At 67.3% G+C, this 20,764-nt stretch overlaps 1 protein-coding gene across 1 annotated transcript in view; it reads right to left on the minus strand.

The window, feature by feature from the left end:
- Window positions 1–4,270: 4,270 nt before the first annotated feature.
- ADGRB2 (adhesion G protein-coupled receptor B2) overlaps window positions 4,271–20,764 on the minus strand; it is a 29,042-nt gene continuing 12,548 nt past the window's right edge. Inside the window, exons 4-31 of the mRNA XM_074926029.1 lie at window positions 19,808–19,972; window positions 16,769–16,933; window positions 15,937–16,101; window positions 15,733–15,834; window positions 15,496–15,602; window positions 14,931–15,125; window positions 14,769–14,837; window positions 14,551–14,659; window positions 14,330–14,476; window positions 12,636–12,711; window positions 12,453–12,555; window positions 12,168–12,211; window positions 11,203–11,329; window positions 10,562–10,665; window positions 10,182–10,284; window positions 9,739–9,889; window positions 9,396–9,465; window positions 9,204–9,270; window positions 8,993–9,078; window positions 8,330–8,428; window positions 7,242–7,413; window positions 7,073–7,168; window positions 6,867–6,906; window positions 6,039–6,697; window positions 5,682–5,717; window positions 5,243–5,347; window positions 5,045–5,098; window positions 4,271–4,930 (exon numbers count right to left, since the gene is read on the minus strand). Of these exons, the coding sequence (XP_074782130.1) occupies window positions 4,736–4,930; window positions 5,045–5,098; window positions 5,243–5,347; window positions 5,682–5,717; window positions 6,039–6,697; window positions 6,867–6,906; window positions 7,073–7,168; window positions 7,242–7,413; window positions 8,330–8,428; window positions 8,993–9,078; window positions 9,204–9,270; window positions 9,396–9,465; window positions 9,739–9,889; window positions 10,182–10,284; window positions 10,562–10,665; window positions 11,203–11,329; window positions 12,168–12,211; window positions 12,453–12,555; window positions 12,636–12,711; window positions 14,330–14,476; window positions 14,551–14,659; window positions 14,769–14,837; window positions 14,931–15,125; window positions 15,496–15,602; window positions 15,733–15,834; window positions 15,937–16,101; window positions 16,769–16,933; window positions 19,808–19,972 (3,611 nt within the window). The 3' untranslated portion in view covers window positions 4,271–4,735. The remainder of the gene's footprint in view (window positions 4,931–5,044; window positions 5,099–5,242; window positions 5,348–5,681; window positions 5,718–6,038; window positions 6,698–6,866; window positions 6,907–7,072; window positions 7,169–7,241; window positions 7,414–8,329; window positions 8,429–8,992; window positions 9,079–9,203; window positions 9,271–9,395; window positions 9,466–9,738; window positions 9,890–10,181; window positions 10,285–10,561; window positions 10,666–11,202; window positions 11,330–12,167; window positions 12,212–12,452; window positions 12,556–12,635; window positions 12,712–14,329; window positions 14,477–14,550; window positions 14,660–14,768; window positions 14,838–14,930; window positions 15,126–15,495; window positions 15,603–15,732; window positions 15,835–15,936; window positions 16,102–16,768; window positions 16,934–19,807; window positions 19,973–20,764) is intronic.

Raw genomic sequence — 20,764 nt, forward strand, 5'->3', positions numbered from 1 at the left:
CATCCCTCTGGAGCAGCTCTTCCTCCCCCCTCCCGGCGACCAGAGGGGACCCAAGTCCTGGCCAGAATGGTTGCCACTGTGGGGAGGGGGGTGGCCCCCCAGGGGTGCTCCCCCACCCGCACAGCACCGGCCGAGGTGGGAGTGACCCTCCAGCATCCCCTGCCCGCGCACACCAGGCCCCCCCGAGCCCCCCGCAGGCAGGGAGCAGGCAGGGAGCAGGCAGGGAGCAGGCCCACCCAGCACAGCCGCTGACCCACACGAGTTGGGGCCTGGGGGGGTACAAAGCAGCGGCGGGTGGCCCCGGGTCCCCCTGTCCCCACGTCCCCTCTCCGAGGGATGCCCAACACGCCGTCGCATCGCCACGTCCCGCCTCAGCCGCTTTCCTCCCAAATTGTGATGAATCTATTTACACGGAAGCTTTACAAACGTGTGTTAGGGACGCATGCATCTCAATAAACGCTCTCTAATTAACAACTGATATTTATTCAGCCCGCAGTAAATAAGCTGTCACGGGCAAACCAAGCGCCTCTGCTTTTGAAGAGCGGCTCGACTCTGCCATTTATTCAGCCGACAGCCCCCAAGATGCAGTGACAGCGCTGGATTCTCCTGCGAGTCACCTACTCTGGTAATTAAGGGTAATTAAAGCAAGTGGGTACAAAATATAACAAAACTTCTCTAATTCCGCTTTACTGGACAATTACTGCACCCGAGCTGCTCTCTGTGGCCACCCAGCAGCGACAGGCCCCCGGGCATGAGTGGGGTTTGTGCTCCTCCTGGGTGGGGGGACCTGGGGCGGGTGGGACCTGCACTCGCCCCCAGCACCAGGCACGGCCCCACAGCCCAGTTTGGCCCCATAACCCAGCCCCACAACCCAGTCTGGCCCCACAACCCAGCCCCACAACCCAGTCTGGCCCCACAACCCACCCCTTGCTAACACCAGCATAACCAGCAGCTCCCAGAACCCTCCAACTCAGCTGTGAATCACTTTTGGGGGGGTCACACCAATCCCTCCTGCTGCTCTTCCCGTGCCTCAGTTTCCCTCAGTTTGCCAAGGTGCTCCCCTGGGTAGGTTGTCCCCAATCCAGTGGCACGAAGGGACCCCACTGACCCCAGGGGCCGCAGCGCGGAAACCTCCGCTCCTGCCTGCGCTCGCTGTGCCGGGGAGGGGGAAGGAGGCCGGATCCTGCTCCCCCAGCACTCAGCAAATTGGGGAGCGGTTTATCTCCAGCCCATGCCGGCATCCCCTGGAGCGATGTCGAGCTTGAGGGGATGGAAAGCAGGATCCTGCGGCCTCTACCCACCGACCCAGCGCGGAAAAACCGGAGCCAAACCGCGCTTCCAAGAAACAGCCGCGCCGGCTGCCAAGAAACACGAGCCGGAGCAGAGCCCGGCAATTTTCAGGCTGGAGACAATTTGCCTCCGAACCCGAGCGTCATGCGGCGGTTGCGTTACCGCAGGGCTCCCCGCCTCCTCTGCCGAGCTCAGTCCCCCCCCAAAGCCCCCCACTGCCGGGGGGGTGAGGGCTGGGGTAACGCTGGCTGGAACCTGCCAGCTCGCAGGCAGCTGCCGGCACGCTGGCCCGGGCAGCGCACGGGAGGGAATTCCTGTGGCAAGGATTTTGGTGCTTCAGCATTTATTTCTGCACCGATTTGGGCCTAAACCCTTCCACCCCACACCCCCCCCTCCCCGTTCCAGTGTTCGCTGGGAAGGAAAGAGCCCGCAGGGATTCTTTCCAGCTTGACGGGGCCCGTTTGTTTCCACCGTGTTAAAACAGCGGTTTTGCCTCTTTTGGAGGAAATACGTTGCTGAAGAGCGAGGGGAGAAGAGGTTGAGGAGCCAAGCGCCGGAGCTCGCCGTCCCCCCACGCCGCCCTGCGCAGCCTCCGAGCGGTTTCTCCATCATTTCCGCCCCCCAAACTGAATATTTTTGGCACGGGGAGGGGGTACAGCTTGGCTCAGATGGAAGCTGCGGATGGAAAATGGTTCCAGAGTTCTCCAACCTGCTCAGACCCGTCCCGTACCCCCCGAGTCGCTGCCTGGACCTGCAGGATTGGGGGCTGCCCCCCGCCCCGTCCCCCCCTCCCTCCCCACCCTGTGCTGGGGCACGCTGCAAGCCTGCGCCTCTCGCCCGGGCTCCATTCCCTCACCGCATATGGCGTCTCCATGAGTAATAAAAGCTGCTAATTGCCAACAGATGCCCCAGGAAACCCTGACGCTGTCTCTCACGGCTGTGTTTGGCTGGGAAGGGATGGGGGGGGGAGCCGGAGCTGGCCCCGGGTCCCCCCAAGCGCAGGGCGGGGGGATCCCAGTTCGTGGTGGCTCCCAGCAACCAGAGTGAGAGTTACCCGGCTGCTATTATTAGCAAAATTAGCAGTCAGGCCAAGATGAGCACTCCTGGGGAGGGGCCAGTGCCCCCCACCCACAGCATCCCCCCCGGAGCACTGTCCAGCCTCCCACCCCACACTCTCCGTGGGGCCGGGGAGCCACGGCCGAGCTCCACGGCAGCCCCTCGCCATGCTGGGCCCTGTCACCCACCCGCAGCCTCTCCTGCAGCCCCGTCGCGCCCCCGCAGCATGGGCAGCTGAAGCCCCCCCCCACAGGCCTGGCCCCCTCCCTGTGCCGTGGCTCCAGCATCTGTTGCACAACTGGAGCTGGCGCCAGCCCAGCACCAACAAACCCGGGGGCAGGAGGCGGCTGCGCCGGGCCCGGGACCCCCCCGCGTCTCCCCTTTCTGCTTTGGGGAGACTCTAATGGGGTGGGTGGGAAAAATTCGGCCCCTTCCCTCACCTCCTCCAAGGGTGGTCACCCCCTCCCTGCTCCCATCACTGTGCTGCAGCCCCCAGCCCGCTCCTTCCCGCACCCCAAACCCGAACTGGGCGGTGCTGGGATGGACTGGGTTATGCAATTAAGCGTTCAGCCTTAATTGGACTGCCGGGGGGGGGGGTGAGGAGAGACACCCCCACACACACTCCGGGGGCCGCATCCTGCCCTGGTGCCCCAGCATGGATGCGTTGGGGCTGGGAGCAGCATCTCCAGACCCATGGGGGCTTGTGGCCCCCACCCCGCGGCACCGCTCTGCCAAGGGCCCCACGCCAGTGGGAACCAGTGAGCTTCTGGCAAGACACTGGGAGGCCGAGGGAGCTGGTGGGAAACCACGGGGCTGGCGCTGGGAGCAGAGAGGGAATCACCACACAGCACCGGCGGCACGGCCGGGCTGAGCCGGGGCTCTGGGTGGGAGGTGTCTGCCCCCTCCCTCGGCTCAGCCTTCCCACCCCTCTGTCCCCCCACCAGACGCAGCACCCCCAAATCCATGGCCCTCTCCTGCAGCACCTTCCCGCACTCCTTTCTGGCTCCTGTGGGGGTCCCCAATTCCATGGGCACAGGCACGGCCCATCCCCAGCGAGGGACCCCCCCAGCAAGGACACTTGGTCCTTCCCAGCCACGCTGGTGCCAACTGAGTCGTGGTGGGTGCTGGCAGCTCCGTGCGCTCCGGGGACAGGTTCGGTCAATGACACCCCCCTTTAGCCTCCCCCATCTCACTCCTTGTCTCACCACCCCGGGCCTGCACCGACGAGGACTCACTGATGCTGTGACAGGAGAAAACATGGTTACCTAACACCCCGGGGTCCCCCCAGCACCCTGGGGTCACCCCAGTATCCCGGGGTCCCTGGAGCACCACTGCAGCGCCGATGAGGAGCAAACCAGCACCTTGGAGGCCACTGGTGCAAACTGGGCAGCAATAGCCGTGACCAGGGCCTGCTTCCCGCATTACGGCACGCCACGGCGGGAGGGTTTTGATGCCGGGGCACCTGCTCCACACCACAGATTCCCGCTCAGCGCAGCTCTCCTTCGTCCCCGAGGCGCTGAGCACCACGATACAAAAGTGTCCTCTTGGGACACGAGCCCAGTGATCACAGCCACGGCCACTAGCCACGCTGCCACCTTGCCAGCCCACCCTGACCTGTCCCCGGTGCCACGGGCAGCCCAGCAGGTCGCAACACCCCGTAGTGCCTGTGCTGGGGATGCTCCGGCAGTGCGAGGCGCCCCACCTTACCTGCCTCCGCAGCTCACATGGTTAATTGCCTCCAAAGTCGTTAATTTGCTCATAGATTAATTACCATGTAATTTACTGCTCTTGGCTCCCGCGATAAGACGCTCGTTTGCAAGGCGGGCTCAGCCCTGGCCACGTCGAGGGGGAGCCCACTGGGTGACGACCACCCCAGACCCCCCCCGACACGAAGCACGAGGCGGCGGCCGCGGCCCCACGGCACCACAGAGAGTGAACTTTTATTTCCAACAACGACAGCACCTGCCCCGTGGGGTGGGGATGGTGGGGAGGGCTGGGAGGGGGCGGCCACGGGGCCCCGGGGTGGGGGGGCGAGGGGTGGCCGCTCGCGTGCACACGGTGCACGGCGTGAAGAAACATCCCGGTAGAAAAGAACGAAGATCCGACGGCTTCGACGGGCCGGTCCTGCCCCGGGGTGGGGGGGTGCAGGCGTGATCGGTGGGTGAACGTGGAGGGGGGGTGCGCGTGTCCCCTCCACACCCACGTCCGGAGGGTGGCAGAGAGGAGAAACCGCGCGAGGACGGGCGGGGGGCGGCTGCGACCGGGGGTGGGGGGAGCACGGTCCCTCCCGTAGGGACGGCTCCGGCCAGGCAGGGACCCCCCCCGGCCGCCGAGGACGGAGTGAACCCGGTTCGCCCTGCGCCGGGGCGAAGGCGGAGGGCGCGGGGGCTCACACCTCCGTCTGGAAGTCGCCGTCGGTCACATCCAGGCCGGCGCAGGGGCCCTCCCAGTCCGCGCAGCGCAGCTCCAGCCGGTCCCGGTGGGCGCTGGGCAGGGACCCCAGCGTCATCGCCTTGAACGTGCTCCACGGCTTCGGCGGCGCGGCCGGCACCTGCACCTGCGGCTCCTCGGGGCTGGCCGCATCCTGCGAGGCGAGAGGGAGCTGCGGCAAGCGGCCAGGGCGCGTGGCTCTGTCCCCCCCAGCACCACCCTCCGGCCCCATCCAGGTCAGCCCCAGGGAGGGGGTTTTGGCACTTACGTTGGCCACGCTCTTGTCCCCGCCGCCCGACGAGACGCTCCACCGCTTTTCTCGCTGCGGAAATAAACCCACAGCGCTCAGCTCCCGGGTTGCCCCGTCTCCCCCCCCTCCTCCCTGCAATGCCCTGGTCCACGCAGGGGGGAGGTGGAGGGGTGCAGGGGAGCAGAGCGGGGCAGGATGGGACCCCCAGGACCTCACCTTGGACGAGCCGGCAGCCGGGGCCCGGTACCGGTCCAGCGTGTGAAACTTCTGGTTGAGCTCGTGGTAGAGCTCGGAGTGGCGCTTCCGTGTGTGCATCACCTTCTGCGGGGCGAGAGCGGCCGTTGGCATCCAGCACGGCCCCGTGCCCCTCAGCACACCCCCCTCCCCATCCCCGTACCCCTCCTCATCCCCCATATCCACCCCGGGCACCCCCAGACCCGTGGCAGAGGGTGCAGGCGAGTGGCAGAACCCCCTGCACCACCTCTGCTCTCGGCGCTGGTGTTTTAATCACGAGCCAACGCTCGTTATGGCCTGGTGTAAATCTCCTCCTTCACTGACAGCGAGCCAGAGGGAACCGGGGACAAGGTGGCTCGGTCACCAGAGGGCACCTGACCCCATGGCGGGCACCGGTGACACGGGCTGTCAAAGGACTTACCTCAAAGTCCAGATCGGAGTATCGCAACCTCTTCCTCTGGCAGGGGACACGCAGCGGGAGGAGCGGGAGAAGAAAAGGGAAAGGTCTTTGCAGGTTCAGGATGCAGAGGGGAGCAGGGCAGGGTGGGGGGGGGCTCATGCCAGCCTTCAGCCATGCCACTGGCAGGGGACGGAGCCCCGCTGGGGACACGGGGCTCCCGGGCGAGCTGGGGGACCCGCAGCTTATCCCCGCGCTGTGGGGGCGAGCAGCGAGCACGGGGGCAGCTCACGCAGCTCCACACACGCACGCAGGCTCATGCGGGTTCCCCTCCCACACATCTCTCCCCCTCCCCGGGATGTATCCAGCCCCCCCACTCACCTCCAGGGACCCCACTTTCATGGCGGAGCCCGGGACGGTGCGGGGCATGGTGCGGCTGCGCTCCGACAGCTCCGAGGCCAGGATCTGCCGCACAGTGGGGTGCTGCTTGAACTGGAGGCCGTAGGGGGTCTTCACCGTCCCGTAGGGCTGGTTCAAGTTCACGTTGACGTGATCCACCGCGACGAAGCCGGGGTAAGCATCCCCCTCGGCGACCGGGCGTCCTGTCCCACCGGGCACCCCCTCCTCGGTGCCGGGGCCCAGGGTACCCTCCTCCCGTTGGAAGGGCTTGAGGCTGCCGGTCCGGCGGGGCAGCATCATGTAGTCGCTCTCGTGGGGGGGCTCGGGGGCCCGCAGCCAGCCGTAGTCCAGGGGCCGCAGGCTGCTCTCCGTGCACAGGTAGACGGGACCCGGCGCCTCCAGGCTCAGCGGCTGCGCCGGCGGGTCACCCAGCTCGCTCAAGCCGGCCACCACGTTGGGCGTCATTTTGGGGACCTGGACCAGGATGCTGGTGGGGGGGATGTTCCCTGGGAGGCTGGAGAAACCCAGCCCACTCTCCGAGGTGGTGTTGAGCTTGGGATCTTCGTCCCCGTCCAGGGAGATCCGGGACAAGGTGCCCGTGATGGTGGCGGGGTTGCAGGTGTTGACCTCCTTGAACAACACTGCGGGCAGGGAGCGGGGTCAGAGCCGGCCCCGGGGGTCCCGCGGGGGGGCTGGATCGACCCCCTGCACAGTGGCGTCGCGCCCGCCCCGGCACACGCTGCCTGTCCCTCCCCAGGCTTGGCACGGTGACATCCCTGTCCCCAGCACAGTGGGCAGGGGAGACCTTACCTGTCTGACACGCCAGGTCAACGTCCTTTTCAAAATCTGTCTATAAAAATACAGAAAGAGGGGAAAGAGAGAGAGAGAGAGGAGAGAGAAAGAGAGGGGGAGAGATGGGGAAATGAATGCATCTTGGCCAGCACGGGGAGCAGCGGGGCTTGCAAGGGGGACCCTGCCCCGCCCTGCCCGGCCCGTGCGGGCGCTGCCGCACTCACCAGGATCTGCACTTGCCCGTTCTTGCAGGAGTCGGGCGAGTTTTCATTCTCCTCGCTCCTGCACCCCCCCATCTGACACTTCACCACATCCTGGACCTGCGGGGACAGAGCCGGTCACGGCCCCGCGGCCAGGGGCCCCCCCCTTGGCACCCCTCCGGGGCCGCCCCACCTCTCGGCGCAGGAACCCGTGGACGGTGATGATGACGAAGCCCTGGACGGAGTTGAAGACGGCGAAGAGGACCTGGAAGAGGATGGAGCGCCGGTCGGTCATGGCGAGCACGGCCGACATCCAGGTCAGCGCCAGCAGAGGCAGGACCACGCAGGAGCTCCACAGCGATGCCCTGGGGCAGGGAGAGAGGGGCCAGGGTGAGCCTGCTGCGCCGGGGCTACCCCGTGACAGCCCCCCGAGCATCCCCCCCCACCCTGCAACAGCCCCCCAAGCATCCCCCCTCACCCCATAAGCGCGGCCGGGGCTTGACCGAGCCCGAACGCCCTGCGGATGCCGTGTACCCCGCCAGGCCCCCCCCTCCCTGCTGGCCCCTCTTCCTCGGTGTCCCCAGGCTGGCGCTGGCGGGGTGCTTGGGGCGCTGACGCTTTGGGGTGAGGGGCCCTTGGGCTCCTTCTGCCCCCCCAGGCTGAGCCACCGGCATGGCTAAGTGTGCATGTCCCTGTCCCCGCACAGCCAGCACTGAGGGTGCTGGGGGGATGCAGGCCACTGTCACCCTCCCGCAGCCGCAAGAAGAGCAGAAAGGGGATTTCTTTCTTTTTCAGCAGAGAATTTGGGGGCTGTTTCTATCGCCCTGGGAGCAGGGGCCTGGGCTGACCCGGGTGGCAGCAGTCACAGCCCAACCAGCACCCGTGGGGGCTCACGTGCCGGGAGAGGCACTAGCCCGCGGCCCTCGCGCCCTCCCCGCTCCCAAACCACCCCCCCGGGGGATGGGGGGGAAGAAGAGCTGAGCCCCCCCCGCGCCCCTACCCCGGAGATGACGTGACCTGCGGGAAGCCATGCCATGCAGACGTGATGGCCACGGTGGGACGCGCGCACCCCGCGCCCGGAGGGGGCCACCCCGAGCACAAAGCCTTCGCCCTACCCATGGAACCCCCCCCCCCAACCCCAACCCAGAACCCCATCCCCCACCCCGGGGCGATGCCCACAGAGCCCACAGCTCCCCCCCACCCCCCCCATCATTGCGCAGGGTGCAAGGCTGTGCTCGGGGCGGGGTGGGGGGGCGATGTGGGCGCGTGGCGGGCACTAACATGGCGCTGCTGGCGGTGGCGGAGGTCATGGCCGCGCTGGACACCACGCCGCACTTGGTGCATTTCAGCAGCAGGTTGCCGCAGGGGGGGGGCTTGGAGCTACGCGCCCACCACCCCCCCCAGCGCCCCGCGGCCAGGACCGGGCCACGCGGGGATGCAGGCGGCGGGGAGCAAGGCCGTGAGAGAGCGGGATGGCAGGGATTTGGCGGGGATGGACAGACGGACGGATGGATGGATGGACGGACACAGGCAAAAAGCAAATGGGAGAAGGAAAAGAAAAAGAGAGAGAGAGAGCCGGGTTAGTCGAGGGTGGCAGCAGTTAATGACGAGCCGGGGTGGCCAAGCGGCAGCGGGATGGGGTGGGCAGGGCTCAGCCCCCTCCGCTGACAGCAGGGAGGGGGGGCCGTGGCGTGCGGCTCCCCCTTCCCCAGGGGAAGGTTTGGGGGTGACTGTCCCCTCCCCACCCCACAGCTACTGCCCCTCCAGCAGCCCCCAACAAGGGGCTTCGGTCGCCCTGGGCTTGGTCCCCGGCGCCCACTGATGAAGTGAAGTCTGCCCCGTCCTCAGCCCGCTCCCAGGGGTGCCCCCATGCCATGCCCCGCGGCGGGGCAGGGTGCTCCGCGCCAGCCCCAGGGACAGCCCCGCGGGGCGCAGGGCACTTACCCAGCTCGCTGCTTTTTGGACTTATCTGAAATGCCGTCGCGGGACATGAGTTTGTTGAACACGATGATGCCGACCAGCATGTTCACCTTGGGCGGGAGCAGCGCCAGCGTTAGGGCCGGGCACGGAGCCCCCCCTGTCAGCTGGGGCTGGCGGCAGCTGCCACGCACCCGGGTGGGGTTTTGGGGGGGCGCAAGGCTCGGGGTCAGCTCACCAGCACGATGACAGCAGCAGGTCCCACGAAGGCGTAGAGCAAACCGCCCTCCAGCGAGAGCCAGCAGCTGCAGGGGACCGCAGCGTGTCAGGGGCTGGCGGAGAGGGGACGTCCCCTGTCCCCATCCCTTGCTCCCAGTCTGGAGAGGTCCCCGTGCCCAGCCCTGTGTCCCCCCCCGCCATCCCCACATACTAGCTCGCCGTCCCGTAGCCTTTGGTCCGCGTGAAGCCGACGGAGACTGCGACCACGAGGGCTGGCAACCCTGGAGAGAGGAGACGAGGCTGGAGCTGCAGGGGGGTGGCATCGCTGTGTGTGCGTGTGTCCCCCCCGGCATCACCCCTGTGGATGGGGACAGGGATGGGGCAGCTCCCCATGGTCTGGTTGGTCAGAGGGTGCCACGGCGAAGGGACCTGGGTCCTGCTTTCCTCTGTTGTGCCTCAGTTTCTCCTTCTGATAACCCTGGGGGGGTACCCAGGAGTGGGGCGCGGCGCCTCCCCTCCACCCCATGGCGGGACCAGCCCTGCCAGGCTCTTACCCCATCCCAAGCACAGGAAGCGTTTCCTGACCAGGCGTGTCCGGATCCGGCCGATCACCGCCAGGTAGGACTGCCAGGCCTCCGTCAGCACCCAGCAGAAGGACGAGAGGAAGAAGAAGTGGAGGAAGGCGGCCGTCATGGTGCACACGCCCTGCGGGGACGCGGGCGCGTCACGGGGAGGAGGCATGTGGCACCATCGTGGCACCACCGTGGCCACACGCCCGGCACCGCAGCGGTTAAACTCCCACGCCAAGCGAGGTTTGTGTCAAAGCCACCGGCATAAAGGATTTAATCCCGAGATCGAGTTAATCCAAATCCAATCTGCTGCTGGGAGCCAGAAGGGACGAGGCGACCAGCCAGGAAGAGAAGGCTCAGACCCCTCCACAGCCCCTGCACCCACCCGGGGACCCCGCGGAGTGGGGGGACATGGTGGTGGCACCCACCTTGCTGAGCATCTGGGACTGGCCCACGAGGATGAGGATGTTGGAGGCCAGGATGGAGACGCAGAAGTTGAGCAGGATGATGGAGCGCTCTGACTTGATGAACCTGCGGGCAGGCGCGGCGTGGGGCTGGGGTGCCAGTGTCCCACATCCCCGTCCCCACGTCCCTGTCCCCACGTCCCCCCCATGCTGCCGACGGGCCAGGGGCAGTGCCAGGCAGCCTGGGCACCTCTCCCACCCGGGGTTATTCTCTTCCCGCCACGTTGCATTTAATCACATCGATGCTGAGCCTTTGCTCATGCTGTGACCCCCTTTGCCGCCCCCTCCCCACAAAGCCTCGTGCCCCAGGTGCCCCCCCGGGTCCCCAGCTGTCCCCGGGTCACCTCCAGAAGGCAGCGTAGATCACCAGCAGGGTCAGCAGGGCCATGCAGGAGACGGCGCAGCCGATCATCAGCGGCACCGACGGGGTGCCCGAGGGGTCCATGGCCTGGCATGGAATGGGGTGGGGGGAGTGGCTGAGCCCCCCACAGCTCCCTGACAGCCCCCTGCCCCCACTGGGCCCCCCACTCCCCCCTCTTTGGGGACCCCCGGGTGCCGGAGGGGGTTGGTGGCCGCAGCCAAGGCGCCTTCCCAGGGACCCGTGCCCATCTCCATGCCAACGGGGGATGCGGGTGGAATAGCAATGGGGTGGGGGGGGAGGCCGGGGCTGCCCCCTCCCCTCCTGGCACACAGCAATGCCCCATATCGAGGCCTGGCACCCCCCTGCTCACACAAACACACCCTCAGGGTGCCAGTGGGGTGCGGGGGGCTCTTCCCCTGCCTGGTGGGAGACCCCCCCTCCCCTTAAACCCAGCAGCACCCCCCACCCCCATCCCCTCAGGGTGCCTGCAGGCAACGTCCATCCCCACCCCCCTCAGCACCCCCACCTCGGCCAGGCCCCGCAGCCAGGGCATCACCCCCCCGCCCCATTCCATGGTCTGTGATCCCAGCAGGCTCATCCCTGTCCCCCCTCCCTGTCCCCTACCAGGTCTCGGGGCAGCTGGGCGAGGACGGCGAAGGTGGCGAGCTGGCGGCACTGGCATTTGGTGTGCGCGGGGAGGGTCTCCAGGGTTTGGCAGCTCTCCGTGTCCCAGTTTCCCAAGCCAGCATCCCTGATTAACGGGACCAGCGCGAGGGAGAAATGATCAAACACACACACGCAGCCCCTCTCACGCCTTAACCCTTTGCTGGACCCTGCCTGGGGGGAGGCAGATTTTGGGGGGGGGGGGGGTGGCACTGGCAGGTGAGAGGTTGATCCCCCGAGCCCATGGTTGGGGGGTGAAGCCACCCCCCGCCTGCCCCGGGGCGGATCCGTGCACCGCAAAGACTTGATTGCTAATTATCCCACCCAGGTTGGGGGGGGGGGGGAACTGCAGGGGGAGGGGGTCAGGCCTGGGAAGAGGGGTGGTGGGGATGGAGGGGGGGGCTGAGGCAGCACCAGGGCAGGCCCCTGGGCACCCACATCCCCCCCCCGACATGAGCTATGGCTACCCCAAAGCCAGATCCTGCCCAGGAGCGGGTGATGCTCCCCCCACCTCAGGGACCCCTCCTGCCACGGGGACCCCCCTGGGCCACGGGAGGGGGTGCCCCGTGGTGACATTGGCCACGCACAGGGAGAGCAGCCCCAGCTCCCAGCAAGGCGGGGAAACTGGGAACTGGGTCTGTGGGACAGCTGGGAACGCAGCCAGCCCCCCCCCGCGCTCCCCATCCCCAGGCCGGGCTGAGACCTGCCACACTCATCAGGCTGGTGGCATCTGTCCCCAGCGTCACGCCGCGGCACAAATCACCCGCAGCCAGAGGCGTTCGGCCACCCGAAGGGACCAGCCCTGCTCCCCCCGTCCCCCCCGCCACCCCCCAGGGGACCGACGGGGTGCCGGGACAGCCCACCCCCACAGCCCCGCGTCGCCCACCAGCGAGGGCACAGCCAGGGTGTCCCCGTCCCTCACTCACGTCCTCGAGTAGTCCCAGGTGACGCACTGCGGGTGGGACGTGCCCTGCGGACAGACGGGCGGGTTGGTGTGTCACCCCCCCCCCCCGGCTCCCACCCCCGGGAGGGTCTCTGGGGACCTGCCCAGCTCCCCCAGCGCTGGCACATCCCCGCCGCGGGCACAGAGCCGAGGGCTTGTGGCCACCAGCTGCGAGCTGATGGCCCTTGCCTGGTTCTCAGGGGCTGGGGGGGACCCACACGGGACTGAGAGGTGACACGGAGCGGGGGGGGGACACACACACACTCACGTTGATGATGTGGGAGAGCTCCACCAGGACGAGGGGCTCCGCGGGCTTGGTCGGCGGGCGCACTGTCACCATCAGCACCTTGGAGGTGACGGCCAGGGGGGTCCTGCAGGGAGGGAGGGGCTGTCACAGGGAGGGGGGGGGACACGCAGCGTGGGGGACACGGCAGCTGGTGGCCCCACTCACCGGGGCGGGGGCAGGATGAGGCCCAGGGTGCGGTAGAGCACGGCCCCGATGACGAAGTGGGACGATTCCTCGGTTTCTGCAGGGAGAGGGGAGAAGGGAAAGCGGCGCCGTGATCCAGCGCCCGGCACACGCGGGGGCTCGGCGAGCGCCCACACACGTGTGCGAGGGGACACGTGCGCCCCCCCCCCGCCCCGACACACGCGGACACGTGTGGGCTGGCAGGAGGCCGCCTGCACGCTCGCAGGTGTGCACAGCCTCGGCCACGCAATGGCCGAGTTCACACTCATACACACACACGTGCACGCTCCCGGGTAGGCGTGCTCCTACGCCTGTGCGAGTGTGCCCTGCACCACACGTGTGTGTGCTCCGCGGGCACAGAGGTGCTCACCAGATGTGCACACACATGTGCATTCACAGGTACGCGCGCTCACACATGCATGTGCTCAACAAAAGGTGGGTGTCACATGTGCACGCTCATACGTGTGCACACATGCACACTGCCAGATGTGCCCACGCACACACAGGACGACGCTCCCAGATGTGCAGCACATGTGCACTCACACATGCGCATACATGCACGCTGTCAGATGTGCCGCTTCACGGAGGTGCCTGCATGTGCACCGCACCAGATGTGCGCTCACATGGGCGTGCTCACATGTGCACGTTCACAGTGCACACACATGCACACTTCAAGATGTGCACGCTCACACACACACACGAGTACGCTCCCAGATGTGCCTGTTCACGTGTGTGCACTCCCAGATGTGCACCCACATGTGCATATTCACACGTGCATGCACACGCACACTCCAAGATGCGCACACTCACACATACACGTGTATATCCCAGATGTGCACCCGCATGTGCACGCTCACACATGCACATACATGTGCACGCCCAGATGTGCACCCACATGTTCACTCACACATACACACCCATGTACGCTCACAGATGTGCACTCGCATGTGCGTGCTCACATATTCACACACATGCACACTCCCAGATGTGCACACACACACGAGTACCTTCCCAGATGTGCCCGTTCATGCGTGTGCACACCCAGATGTGCACACACATGTTCACTCACATGTGCACACATGTGTACAAGCCCAGATGTGCCCACTCATGCATATACACTCCCAGATGTGCACGCTCATGCATGTGCACCCTCCCAGATGCGCACCCACACGTGCGTGTTCACACACGCACCCACGTGCACACTCCCAGATGTGCCTGCTCACACCCACGAGTACCCTCCCAGATGTGCCTGTTCATGCGTGTGCACTCCCAGATGTGCCCCCACATGTTCACTCACACGTGCACACACGTGTACATGCCCAGATATGCCCGTTCATGCATGTACACTCCCAGACGTGCACGCTCACGCACGTGCCCCCTCCCAGACGTGTCCCCACACGTGCATGTTCACACACGCACCCACATGCACACTCCCAGATGCGCCCGCTCTCACACACGAGTACTCCCAGATGCGCACCCACGCGTGCACACACACGCACCCACCCGTGCGTGCTCCCACCCGTGCACACACACACAGGCCCCCTCCCGCCTGCGCGCTCACACAGGCGCCTGCATGTGCGCAGCACCAGAGGGGCACCCACCCTCGCGCACACGCACACACACGCACACACACGCGTGCGGAAGGTGCCGGCGCCCGCGGCCCAGCGCTGCCTCACCGGCGGAGGCGAGGCTCAGCACCTCCCTGGGGATGAAGAGCTTGTCCTCGGAGCTGCGGGCCCAATCCTTCATGCCCCGGCGCCCTTTCATGGGGAAGTTGATGTCGCTGGAGACGGCCGAGACGGGCTCCCGCTGGATGCTGGTCACTGCCGGGGCAGAGCGGGTGTCACCGCCCGGCTCCCCGCACCCGCCGCCGCCCCGCGCCCGCCCCGCCGCTCACCCAGGTTGTCGGTGACGATGAGGGAGCTCTGGAAAGCCTTGAGCGCGTCCCCCACGAGGTGGATGAAGTCCTCCACCACCTTCATCAAGTGCACGGAGCCAGGCGAGACCTGCGGGTGACAGACCAGCTCCGCAGCCCTGCCGGGATGCGTCCCCTAGGCTGGGGACATTCCGGGCTGCTCCGGTCACCCCCCCTTCCCCGTGTCCTGGACCACTCACCTGCTGAGCATCCTCCCACTTGTCCCGGTTCTCCGCGTCCACCATGTAGCTCACCACCTGGAAGAAGCGCTGCGGGGACGGGGCTCAGCGGGGCTGGGCTCCGGGGACCGACCGCCGCCACCTCCCCCGGGGGGTGTCCCTCGCCGTCCCCTGCCCCGCTACCTGCACGTCCTCGGAGGACGGGGTGTAGGTGGCCCTCTTGAAGGTGTCGGTGACGTTGCGCAGGATCTCCACGGAGAAGAGCAGGTCCCCGCTGTAGTAGGTCTTGCGGGCCACGAGCTCCAGCAGACTCCGCACCACCTGGGACATGCCCTCGCCCGCCAGCACCCGCTGCCCCTTGGCCAGGTGCTCCCGCAGCTTGAACAGGGGTGGCAGGAGGGGGGGGGGGAAAGGGGGGACACGGGTGTCATTTGGCCACCAGCACCCCACCCCCAGCAGCGCTCCGTGTCCCCAGCCCCCTCGCAGAGCCTGGGCGGTGGGGACCACAGAGCTAATTACACTAATTAGGGCAGCAGTGGGGGTGTGGGGAGAGGTGGGGGGGGTCCTTCCCATCCTGAGAGCCATCCCCTGAGGACACAAGAGCACAACTCCTCCCCCAGCCCTTCCTGGGGGGGGGTCCCTGCCTCAGTTTCCCCATGTGGTGGCAAAGCAAGGTGCAGGGCTGGGGTAGGGGGAGTGGAGGCTGGGGGGAGGGGGGCGGGGGGGCCGCGCCAGAGCGTGCACCTACTGAGAGATGCAAGTATCGGTACTCGTGGGAGACGCAGCGGGCGAAGCTGGGGACCCCCCAGTAGGCGACCCCGTGGGGGCTCAGCAGGCACCGGCGGCTGGCGGACCCTGCGCGGGAGAAACGGGTTCAACACCGGCACGTCGAGGACGGGGGGGGCACCGCCTGGCACCCCGATATCACCCACCGCCCCCCTGCCCTGCTCCAGGGCATGGCAGGGGGGGGTTTGGGGGCGCTCACCTGTGGCGTTGGGGGGACATTTGTTGTAGGTGACCTCCCCGGCAGCCGTTTTCTTCCAGGTCATCAGCATGACGTACTCGTCCTTGCACATCTCGTGGTAGGCTGGGGGGTGGGAAGTTGGGGTCAGGGCGCAGCCTGGATGCGGGGTGATGGGTGCTGGGGAGGAGGAGGTGGGCAGGGGGGGTGGGACAGGGTGCCCCGTACCTGGGCACTTCTTCTCGTTGCAGGTCTTCACCTCCTCGCCGCTGCCCTCGCAGGGGTAGCCCTGCACGCCGGTGCCCTCGCACATGCGGAAGCGGCGCTGCCAGCCCGTGTCGCAGGTCTTGGAGCAGAGGCTCCAGTGGTTCCACGGCCCCCACTTGCTGTCGGCTGCGGGGATGGGGGACACTGTGGGACACCCGGCTCGGTGACACCCGAGGGGACGGGGACAGGGCAGGATTAACAGGCACCATCAACAGCGCCAGGAATCGAGAGCCCCCGCAGGGTGTGAAATCCACGGAGCCATGATTTAAATCTCTGTTAGACAAGACCCCCCCCCTCCCCGCCGCCACACGGCGCAGCAACCGCCTCCCTCCGCGCCTGCCACCGGCACCGGAGGGTTGAAGGACGAGGACGGGGTCGCAGGACAGGATGAGTGAGGATGGGGTCCATCCTTTGGCCTGACTTTGCCCCCCAGCCCCACGAGCTGCCCCATGTGCACGTGCGAGAGCTCGCACGTGCTTGCGCACCCGAAGCACGGCGGGACCTGCCGCCACCGACGGGTCCCCCCAGGGTGACACAGGACGAATCCGCGGCTCCTCCGGCTGGGATGTGCCTGGAGGGAGCAACCGGCACGAGAAGAGGTGTGTGGGGGGGGTGCTGATCCCCAGTATCACCCTTTGGCTCCTGCTCTCCCAGCACCCGCGGCGCAGGGGGGGGATTCCAGCACCGCTGGCGGCGACACCGCAGCAGCTTTACGGCCAAAGCCACGGCTGGGCACGTGTGGCCTCCCCCTCCCTGCTCTCCCCACCCCCCCGACAGCGCGCGGGGGCCTTACTGGGACAGGTGGGGTTGGAGCACTCCCGGGCGTCGGCGTGGGCCCCCCGGCACTCAGCCCAGCCGTGGGCCGAGACGCTGCACTTGCGCGTCCGCTGCTGGGTGCCGTTGGCGCAGGTGACGGAGCAGCGGCTCCAGGCGCCCCACTCCAGCCACTGCCCTTCCACTGCGGGGACAAGCGAGAGCGGCGTCAGCCCCCACCGGCCGGCGGCCCCTCGGCCGCCGCGGCCCCGGCTCCCCGCCACCCGCGCCGGGCTCTCCGTCAGACGGGTCCAACCTACAGACGTGCCGGTTCCTCCCGTGCCGACCTCAACAGCCAGCGCCGAATCCTGCGCCGGTTGGGGGGGACTGTCACCGGGACTGGCCCCCACACACCCCGGGTGGCTGCTGCTACGGCCCCGCTGCACCGCAATGGCCAGCCCTGCTGCGTGGCCACGCTCGCCGGACCCCGGCATCGCTCCCTGCCAGACCCAGCAGCTCCAGCATTGCTCCCTGCCAAAACCAGTAGCTCCAGCATCACTCCCTGCCAAAACTGTGAGCCCTGGCATCACTCCCTGCCAAAACCAGTAGCCCCAGCATCACTCCCTGCCAAACCTGTGAGTCCTGGCACCACTCCCTGCCAAATCCAGCAGCTCCAGCATTGCTCCCTGCCAAATCCAGTAGCCCCAGCATCACCCCCTGCCAAAAGCGTGAGCCCCAACCTCACTCCCCATCAAACCTGTGAGCCCTGGCATCACTCACCACCAAACCTAACAGCCCCAGCATCGCTCCCTGCCAAAACCAGTAGCCCCAGCATCGCTCCCTGCCAAAACCAGTAGCCCCAGCATTGCTCCCATCAAACCTGTGAGCCCCAGCATTGCTCCCCACCAAACCTGTGAGCTCTGGCATCGCTCCCTGCCAAAGCTGGCAGCCCCGGCATTGCTCCTCATCAAACCTGTGAGCCTCAGCGTTGCTCCCTGCCAAACCCAGCAGCCCCGGCATCGCTGTATGGGCCAGGGCAGGCGGGGAAGGGGCTCTTGAGCTTTCACCACTCCAGCAGCATCTCCATGGGGCTGCCACGGCAAAAGCCATGTGCCACAAGTCGCATGTCCCTCCTGCCAGAGCTGCAGCAGACGGGGTGCACCCCGTGCACCCCTCAGCTCCCATGATCCCTCCTGCTCCCAGCCCACTGCCGGCCTCCCCACACCGCATGTGGGGTCCCCACAGGGACGCTGGCCCTGACACGGCACCCCTGGGATCACCACAGCACCCCCCGGCCACCACCACAGCACCCCCCGGCCACCACCACAGCACCCCCCCGGCCACCACCACAGCCATGCCTGGCACACAGGAGGAAGGGACAGAGATGATGCTGCCACTCACGCACAGACCCTGCAGCTGACCCCCTTTGCACCTCCCTGGTGCCCCACAATGTCCCTGTGCCACGCCGGTGCCAGCGCTGTGCCTGCCCTGGGGGACATCAGCCACAGGAGATGGAGAGGGAAGGAGACAGCTCCTCCATGGTCCCCAGGCTGGTCCACCCTGCCCACGGTGGGGACTTGAGGCCCCCTGGCATGGCCAACAGAGCCAGCTCACCACTGGGCTTCCAGCGGGGACAGGAGGGTGAACCCCATGTCACAGCACCCGCGTGCCCACGGGCTGTCCCAGGTCCCCGTGGCGGTGCCACCCGTCCCCGTGCCGGGAGCACGGCCCTGGCTCTCGGCCTGTGCCCGTCTCCTGGCATCCCTGGGGGGAAGAAGGAGCAGGGAGGAGGGGGAGGTACTGACCCAGGCAGGTCGCGATATTGCAGGGCTTGGCCTGCAGCTCGGGGCCCTCGCAGGCTTTCCCTCCGCGCCGCGGGGCCACGCACCGCCGCGTCCTGGTCCTGGCCCCTCGCCCGCAGGTCACCGAGCACAGGCTCCACGGGGACCACTCCTCCCACGCGCCGTGAACTGCAACACAGCACAGCGCCGTCACCCCACGCTCCCGGCCCCGCGGGCTCCAGCCTCCTCCTCCTCCTCCTGGCACCGAGGGGTCCTGGCCATTGCAGACCCCCCGCGCCCTGGACCAGGGCTCCACGGCAGAGCTGGGCACAGTCCCCAGCTCCCCTCCACGTCCCGCTGGCATCGCCTGCCCTGCGGTGCCGCTGCCGCTCCCTGCCCCGCTCCAGCCTCCCATTTTGGGGTCCCCACAGTGGCGGTACGTGTCCCCCCACACCCACACACAGCCCGGCTCGCCCCAACCCACACTGACACACCGGCACGGCCACCCCTCGGACACGTCACACCCACGGGAGCTCAGCAGCCCCGGGAAGGGAGCAGGGACCCGCACGGCGCACAGACACCCTGACGGATGCTCCTCCACGAGCTGTGATGTCCCTGGAGCACCAGGACTGGGTCCTTTTGGGGGGTGCAAAGCCCAAGCTCGGTGGGGCAGCACCCCGAGGCCCCTCCAATCCCCAGGGTCCCGCGCAAGACGCACGGACACCACCATGGACAAACGGGCCGGTCCATGGCCCAGTGACACCCCCAGCACCCTGCCTGCCCACTCCTGCCTGCAACCTGCCTCGAAGCACCGAGCAGCTCAGCTCCCTCCTGCCCCACACAAGCAGGGAACCCCCCCACCTTGCCAGGCCAGGCAGCTGCCTTGCCCTGAGTCCCCCGGCGCAGGCTCCAGCCCCCACTTCCCCCGCCCCAGCACAAAACCTCAGAGATGCCCCGGGGAAGCTCCGCGTTTGCCGGGAGGGAGGATGGATGGAGAGGAGCCACCAGCCAGTCTACTCCATTGGCAAAACCCCCGGCTGCAGCACCAGTGGTGGGGGGCACTGGGGCACCCACTCCCCCAGCTTGCTGCTCCCCACACGGTTTCCCAAGAGCTGCTACAGCCGGGAAGGCGACGCGATGCCAACGGGGCTCAGAGTAGCCCAGCATGGGACGGGCAACGCCTGCGTCCACTCCAGTGCCACTGCGCAGAGCCACCCTCCTCATCCTCCCCCCCACATCCCCGCCCTCCCCAGCCACCCACCTGCCCCCCCCTTGCTGCCCCCGTGTCCCCCCCGTACCTGGACAGGTGGCCGTGTTGTTGCAGGTGCGTGTCTCACGGAGCAGCCCGCTGCAGAGCGTGCCGTAGGGCGAGGAGACGCAGGAGCGCGTCCGCACCTGGGAGCCCTGCCCGCACGTCAGGGAGCAGACGCTCCACTGGGACCATTCCTCTGCTGCCGGATCCCCTGCGGGAAACACGGACCCTGAGAACCGGCCGCTGCCCCGGGGTCGGGGGGCCGTGAGCGGGACCCCTGGCACAGCACCCGCGAGCGCGGGGACGAGGACAAGGGCAACAGGGGTGACGCTGAGGCCGTAAGTGGGGCGAAGGAGCCCACAGCACCCTCCAGCTCCACGCAGAGAAGGGGTCCGGGCACAGGACTGCACCCACCCCGGGGGATCGCACCCACCCTGGGTCAGCGCGGGCAGCGCAGGCAGCCCGGTGTGAGCGGCCCCTCCCGTCCCCACCCAAGCACAGCACTGACATTTACAACAACCCGGCGCTTATTAAGCTTGATGATGTCTCTGAAGCGATTGGACAGGCCGGAAGAAAAGGCCATTAGTTTAAATTAAAAAGGAATATACGGAGGAGGGCTCCGAAGGGGACAATTTGTCCTGGAGACAGGCAGGACGCAGGCTCCGGAGCGGGGCTCCCACCGAGGTGACAACACCCAGCAGCTGCTCCACGTCACACGGGGACCCCCAGGCCGGAGCAGGTCACCCCATGCTCTGCCCAGCAGCTCCCGGAGGGGGGGCAGGACCCCCATGAGCACCCGAGCGTGGCCAGGAGGGGATCTGCATGCCAGGCACACGGAGCGGAGCTCCTCTCCCTGCGCCGGGGCTCATCCATCTCCCGCTCGCCTCTGAGCCCTCCGACCATAAATCAGGGGGGGCTGGGGAGGGGGAAGCGGCGTGCTCAAATTACCCAGATGGATTTGCCAAATAAATACATTTGAACAAAACAATTAATGGATTTTATT

Source organism: Athene noctua, chromosome 24 (assembly GCF_965140245.1).
Source record: "Athene noctua chromosome 24, bAthNoc1.hap1.1, whole genome shotgun sequence".
Taxonomy (NCBI): domain Eukaryota; kingdom Metazoa; phylum Chordata; class Aves; order Strigiformes; family Strigidae; genus Athene; species Athene noctua.